The 7580-nt window shown below is 42.0% G+C and overlaps 1 protein-coding gene across 2 annotated transcripts in view; it reads left to right on the top strand.

Moving 5' to 3' along the window:
* LOC109917800 (parkin coregulated like) overlaps window positions 1-7580 on the top strand; it is a 54835-nt gene that overhangs the window by 25642 nt on the left and 21613 nt on the right. For both annotated transcript variants that reach the window (XR_007262481.1, XM_048599264.1), the window contains exon 2: window positions 6902-7062. Coding sequence is in view for 1 of the 2 variants with exons in the window: in XM_048599264.1 (XP_048455221.1) it covers window positions 6922-7062 (141 nt within the window). In the remaining variant the exon portion in view is untranslated. The remainder of the gene's footprint in view (window positions 1-6901; window positions 7063-7580) is intronic.

The raw sequence follows: 7580 nt of genomic DNA, 5'->3' as shown, positions 1-7580 counted from the left end.
CTCCCCGCCTCCCCGCCTACACTCACCTTTACCGGCTCCATCCCTGCCTCTTTGACCTGTCTGTCTCCTCTCCACCTATCTTCTCCTCTATCCATCTTCTATCCGCCTCCCCCTCTCTCCCTATTTATTTCAGAACCCCCTTCCCCTCCTCCATTTCTGAAGAAGGGTCTAAGCCCGAAACGTCAGCCTTCCTGCTCCTCTGATGCTGCTTGGCCTGCTGTGTTCATCCAGCTCTACACCTTGTTATCTCAGATTCTCCAGCATCTGCAGTTCCTATTATCTCTATTCACTTTCATTTGTTTGTTTCATGGCAACCTTAAATAAGACCCTTTGTTTTTTCTTTTGTCGGAAGATTTCATTTGAAAACTTGTTTATTGTTTTATTATTTCTGCACTAGAGTGGCAGAAAAGCTGGAGAGAACAGTTCATAAAGCATGCAGTATCCTGAGTTTTGTCAATATGGGCATAGAGTGCAACAGCAAGGAGGCTGTGCTGAATTTGTTTAAGAACATAAGATGTAGGAGCTGAATTCGGCTATCTGACCTATCGAGTCTGTTCCACCATTCTATCGTGGCTGATATATTTCTCAATCTCATTCTACTGTCTTCTCCCTATAACCCTTGATCCCCTTACTAATCAAGAACCTAACTATCTTTGTCTTAAATACACTCAATGACTTGGCCTCCACAGCCCTTTTACGACAATGAGTTCCACAAATTCACCACCCCCTGGCTGAAGAAATCTTCTTTTAGCTCAGTTCTAGAGGTTCAACCCTTCACTCTGAGGATGTATCCTCAGGTCCTAATCTCTCCTGCTAGTGGAAACATCTTTACGTCCACTGTATCCAGACCTTTCAGTATTCTGTAGGTTTCAATGAGATTTCCCCCCTCATCCTTCTAAACTCCATCAAGTACAGACCCAGAGTCCCCAACTGTTCCTCATGTGACAAGTCCTTCATCCCTGGGATCATTTTTGTAAGCCTCCTCTGGACCCCCTTCCAATGCCAACACATACTTCCTGAGATACAGGGCCCAAAACGGCTCACAATATTCCAAATGTGGTCCGGCCAGAGCCTTATACAGCCTGAGTAGTACATCTCTGCTCTTGCATTCTAACCCTTTTGAAGTGAATGTTAACATTACATTTGCCTTCCTAACTGCCAGTTGAACCTACATGTTAACCATAAGAGAATCCTGAACTAGGATTCCTAAGTCTCTGTGCTTCAGATTTCCAAAGCCTTTCCCCATTTAGAAAGTAGTCTACGCCTGTATTCTTTCCACCAAAGTGCATAACCTCACGCTTTCCCACGAATTCCATCTGCTACTTTTTTGCTACTCTCCTAGCCTGTCCACGTCCTTTTGCAGCCTCCCCACTTCCTCAACACTACCTGTCAGTCCACCTGTTTTAGTGTCATCTGCAAACTGTGCAACAATCCCCTCAGCGCCTTTGTCCAGATCGCTAATGTATAATGTGAATAGTTTAAGCCCCAACACTGACCCCTGTGGAAGTACACTAGTCACCTGCCATCCTGAAAAATCTCCTTTACCCCTACACTGTGTTTCTGCCAGTTGGCCAATTCTCTATCCGCACCAGTACCTTGCCCCTAACACCACAGGCTCTTACCTTATTTAGCAACCTCCTGTGCAGTACCTTGTCAAAGGTTTTCTGAAAATCCGAATAGATCATGTCCACTGACTGTCCTTTGTCAAACTTGCTTGTTATTTCCTCAAAGAATTCTAACAGATTTGTCAGGCATGACCACCCCTTGATGAAGTCATGTTTTACCATGCACTTCCAAGCATTCCACAATATCATCCTTAATAATGGACTCTAAAATCTTACAAATAACGAGGTCAGGCTGACCAGCTTATAATTTCCTGTCTTCTGCCTCCCTCCTTTCTTAAACAGGGGTCCCCTGGGATCCTCCCTGACTAATCATTCCTGAAATATCACCACCAATGCCTCCATAATCTCCTCATCTATCTCTTTCAGAATTCTGGATGTGGTCCATCTGGTCCCAGTGGTGTATCCACCTAGCTTTCCCAGCACTTTCTCCTTCATGATGGCCACAATACTCACCTCTGCCCCCAACTCTCTTGAAGTCCTGGATTGCTACTGATGTCTTCCACTGTGAAGACTGATGCAAAACACCAAATCAGTTCCTGTGCCATTTTTTTTTTGTTCCCCATTGCTACTTCCCCAACCTCATTTTCCAGCCTGTTACTTTTTATGTATCTAGAAAAGCTCTTGCAATGTTCTTTTATATTACTAGCTAACTTAGTCTCATATTTTATCTTCTTCCCCCTCCATTGCTTTTTAAATTATCCTCTGCTAGTTTTTAAAGGCTTCCTAATCCTCTGGCTTCTTGCTAATCTTCATATTGTATGCCCTTTGCTTTTATGCTGTCCTTGACTTCCCTTGTCAGTCATGGTTGCCTTGTCCTCCCCTTAGTATGTTTCTTTTTCATTGGGATAAATTTCTGCTGCGCTTCCTGAATTACCCCCAGACATGCCTGCCATTGTTGCTCCACTGCCTTTTCTGTAGGCTTCCCTCTGAATCAACTGTGGCCAGCTACTTACTCCTAACCCTATTGGTGCTTTTTGTAGTTACCTTACCTCAAATCTAATACCATTACACCTGATTCCACCTTCTCCCTCTCAAATTGCAGTGTGAATTCTATAATATTATGGTCACCACCCCCTAAGGGTTCCATTACCTTCAGCTCCCTAATCAAGCCTGCCTCGATATATGTCACCAAATCCAGAATGTTCCCAAGTAGGCTTTACCACAAACTGCTCCAAAAAGTATTGCATAGCACAGAAACCTTTAGCCCAAACAGCTCATTTATGTTCCACATGAACCACCTCCTAACTTTCCTCCTCTCGCTCTATTAGTATAACCTTTTTTCCCCCTCCTTCATGTGATTATATAGCACGGGGATGGTTAGCTCATTGGTTGGACAGTTAATTTGTGATGCAGAGTGATGCCAACAGCGTGGGATCAATTCCTGCACCTGTTGATGTTACTGTGAAGGATTATTCTTCTCAACTTCCCACCTCATCTAAAGCTGATGACCCTCAGGTTAAACCACCACCAGTCATCTCTGTCTAATGAGAGAGCAGCCCCATGGTTCTCTGGGACAATGATGTCTTGACTTCACCTTTACTTATGGAACCTCTGCTTAAGTGCATCTGCGGTTTCAAACTCTTCCACTCCCACTCTCCCAGTAAAGAAGGTTCTTCTGAATTTCCCTTTGGTTTCTTGGTGACTATCTCATTTTAGTAGTCTCTGGATTTGCTCTCCCCACGCTAGAAACATGGTGTCAAAAAAACCAAAGAACTGCAGATGCTAGAAATCAGAAACAAAAACAGAATTTGTTGGAAAAGCTTATTAGGTTTGGCAGCATCTGTGGAGAGAAAGTAGAGTTAACACTTCAGGTTCATTAACTCTTCGGAACTGAGAAGAAATGAATTGTGAATTAGGGGTTGATGTTTGGGCACATTAAGAATGGGAGAGCAGCGCAGCATGCGACAATAAATCTAACTAGATTTCCAAATCATGGAAGTCTCAGTACTTGAGCAATTAGTTCTCTTCCAATATGGCAAGAACTCAGACCCCATAGCGGTGAGATGAATGTTCCATACCTCTTGCCTCTGCGAACAAGGTTGTGGGTTCAATATCTGCTCCAGAACCTGAGCACAAAAATCAAGGCAGATTCTCCAGTACAGTACTGCTGAAGCATTGCAGTGTGAAGGTACCACGTTTTGGATGGAATGTTAAACTATGGTCCCACCTGTCTGCTTGAATGAATTTAAAAGATCTCATGGCACTATTTCAAAGGTCTGCATTTGTGGCCAGTGCCACTGCTAGGTGCATCATGTATGTATGTAATCTCTCACCTCTAGCAAACCATAAATGGATTTGTATAAGGTCATCAGGGCCAGAGGAATGCAAGTAAGTTTGGAAGGAATGAATTCTTGAACATGTAGAGTAAGCCTAACATTTTTCCTGCTGTCAATAACCTCCCTCCCTGAAAGCAGTCTTTCTCTCTGGTGTTTCACACAGGTGGTAGGCATAACCTAAACCTCTACCTGAAAAAAATAAAGTTAGACTTGCATGTGCCTTGAGTCCCACAGAACATGGTTGACTCTTAACAGGTTTTGCAGTGGTCCACCATTTTCAGGCCAACTGGATAGTAATTGAAGCCTTGCTTCTTTGGAGTTGGAGTGAATTTGTTATGTTTGTGCCAGAGGTTCTGGAATTGTCATCTGTAAAGTTACGGAATTGATTCCATGGCATTAGCAGCAACAGGTAGATAATGTTTATCTATTATTCCTTCAAGTTGTGATTTGCAACCTATTTCTGCCTGCAGGAGTTTCCTGGCTGTCTGTGGAGATCCAGCAGACAGAAAACAGTTGCAAATCACAACTTGATCTCTTGAGTGATCTGTAAGGAAAAGTTGAATTTGCAATTTGGCAATCTCACAATCCCATTTACTTCACTGCTTCTAGAGAATTGAGGTAGTTAACTGCAGGTAGTGCTGCTAAAATTAGAACTGTGGTGCAGTATATTTATGAATTAATTGATTAGCAGTTTTCAGTCTCTGATTTATTTAGATTAGCAGGTTAGTGGTTGAGGGCATGGCTTATCCTTTCCATATCACATTTTGTTTGAAGGATCTAATAGTGTATTTGGGATAAGTTTGTCTTAGTAATATCTGATGTAGCAGAATTGACTGTTAGTTTATCACCCTTGGAGAGAAAATAATTCAGTAATGTTTAAAATGCCAAATGTGATTAAAGGGACATGCATTTTTCATCAGGTAGCAGCAGCATTTTGTACTAATGAGTCAGAAATATGTATCCTTAGGAACTGGTAAGCAGCATGGTGCGTTCCCAGATTTACAGATGCTTTAATGGATGTCTTTCAAGTTGAAAAATTATTCAGAAGAGAAGGAACCTGCAAAGACTGATGGCACAGCAAGAGATCCAAACTCAACTGAGCGAGGTCACAGAAACAGTGGGTACAATGTCCCACCACCAGATAAATGACATCACAGAGCAGAAAGAGGGCAAGTGACCTCACAAGTTAATAAATGTAGACTGAAGAACTTGGAGAAAATAACTGCAGAAGGCTGCAACACAAAGGGACTTGGGTGTACCTGTGCATGAGACACAGAAAGCTAGCACATAGGTGCAGCAGGTAATCAGGAAGGCTAATGGAATGTTTGTCCTTATTTCAAGGGGGTTGGAGTATAAGGGTAATCTTACTGCAACTGTACAAGGTGCTGGTGAAACCACATCTGGAGCACTGTGAGCAATTTTGGTCCTCTTATTTAAAGAAAGATATTATAATATTGGAGGTAGTTCAGAGAAGGTTCACCAGGACGATCCCCAGTATGGAGGAATTGCCTTATGAGCAAAGGCTAAACAGACTGAAGCCACTCACTGGAGTATCGAAGAATAAGAAGTGACCCCATTGAAACATAGGATTCTGTAGGGGCTTGACAGGGCAATTGCTGAGAGGATATTTCCCCTCATGGAAGAGGCTAGGACCAGAGGGCAGGGTTCAGGGGCGCTGATTTAAGACTGAGCTGAGGAGAAATTTCTTCCCTCAGAAGATGGGCAGTTTTTGGAGCTCCTTGCCACAGAGAGCTGTGTGGGTAGAATCCTTGTGTATAGGGCTATGGGAAAAGGTAGGAAAATGGACATGAAGAATGTCCAATCAGTCATGATTCAATTGAGTGGCAGAGCAGACTCAAGGGACTGAACAGCCTGTGCCTGTTCCTATTTCTTTTGGTCTTAAGTTGGACTGTTGACATTTGGAGAAGAGAGGAGATCTGTTAGATCTATTTGAAATTACGAAGAGTCTGAACAGAGTAGTTGGTGAGAAAATGTTTCCACTTACTAATGGATTGTGAATAAGAGGAACAGATTTAAAATACTTGGCAAAAGAAGCAAAAGCAATATGAGAAAGAATCTTATTCACACAGTGAGTAGGAGCAAATTACTGCACATGCTGGAATCTGTACTGAAAACCAGAAATGCTGAAGATCACAGCAGGTCAGACAGCATCCATAGAGAGAGCAAGCTAATGTTTCGAGTCTCGATGACTTCATCAGAGCTTCAGCTTCAGCACTGATGAAGAGTCATCTATATTCGAATCGTTAGCTTGCTCTCTCTCCATGGATGCTGTCTGACCTGCTGTGATCTCCAGCATTTGTTGCTTTCACACAGTAAGTAGTTAGACTCTGGAATGGACTCCCTGAGAATATGTCTCAGGCATATTAAAAGTTCGGTCAATGCAATCAGAAGGAAGTTAGACTTTTATTTGTAAAGGACTGATGTACATGGTTATGGAGAAAATGCAGGAGCACGGCATTAAGGGACACGTTCATTTGGAGAGCTAACGGAGAAATGATGGGCCAAATGGCCTCCTCCTGTGCTGTAAAAATGTTGTGAAACTGTGAAGTGAAGATATGTGTCTTTGCACATCCTTTAAAATCACACAGTTATATGATATTCATGATGACATAACCATGGGAAATCTGTCCTATTTACAGGGATCTATTGCTCCCACAATGAGATTAAATTTCTCAACCTTTGCCCTCATTCCCTTGGAGCATTGTAGATTGTCAACTTTCCAACCATATGAAATAATCTTTTACGAGAAGACTCCATTTTTCCCCTATTATTATAGAATGCTTTTTGAAATGAGAGGAAACCTTAAAGCAATCTTAATGGTCACTTGGAAAAATTTGTCATATCATATATCGTATTGGATCGACATTGCCTGACTGTTGGGAGGAAACTGGCTCTCAGGTCATGTGCCAGAGCCACAAAAAGCATGAAGTAGCATTTTTGTTTTAAGAATAAATAGTATTTTTTTTCTCTTCTATGCAGTTGAAAGTTATGTGAAAAGAATGTCGTTGTCATCTCGGGAGAAGTCCAAAGTTGTACTGAGAAAGAAGACAGCTGAGTCAGCAGCAAGTAATCCTCCAGCTGCTACTGTTAAACCATATCCCAGGCCCAGTGACCGGCTAAATCCAAAAACTATCAATCCTGTAAGTTTCCACATGTTTCCATCAGCTTTTATCTAAGGATAACTATAATTTTCATATTGCTAATGAAATTTAAACTGAAAAGTGCAGTGTTGAAGAACTGGGTGGTGTACGATTTCGGAAGCCACTACTAATTTTTAATATAAGATTGTCAGGCTCAATGAATACTAGAGACACTTTATAAATAGAATTTCTTTTGAGAAAGGTTGATTTTGTTAGAAGTACAATATCTAAAGTCCAGCTGTCCAAAAGCTGAAGTGTATGCTAGTTTATCATCAGGGTGAATTGCAGGGTCTTTAGTATATTCAAAGCCTTTATTATAGGTCTTCAATAGTATCAGACTCTGTACAGATTGATTGTCCAAAATCAAAAAACAATTCAAAATCCAGTATGATACCCACCCCCAGTTGGTATATTGGACATGTGTGGTCACAAATGTTTGCTGAGGAACCAGAAGAAAGCTTACTGTGGAGTCGAGACAACAAGGTGCAGGGCTGGATGAACACAGCAGGCCAAGCAGC

Source organism: Rhincodon typus, chromosome 1 (assembly GCF_021869965.1).
Source record: "Rhincodon typus isolate 14 chromosome 1, sRhiTyp1.1, whole genome shotgun sequence".
In the NCBI taxonomy this organism is placed as follows: domain Eukaryota; kingdom Metazoa; phylum Chordata; class Chondrichthyes; order Orectolobiformes; family Rhincodontidae; genus Rhincodon; species Rhincodon typus.
Note: the sequence above shows the minus strand (reverse complement) of the source record. Positions and strands in the feature narration are given on the sequence as shown.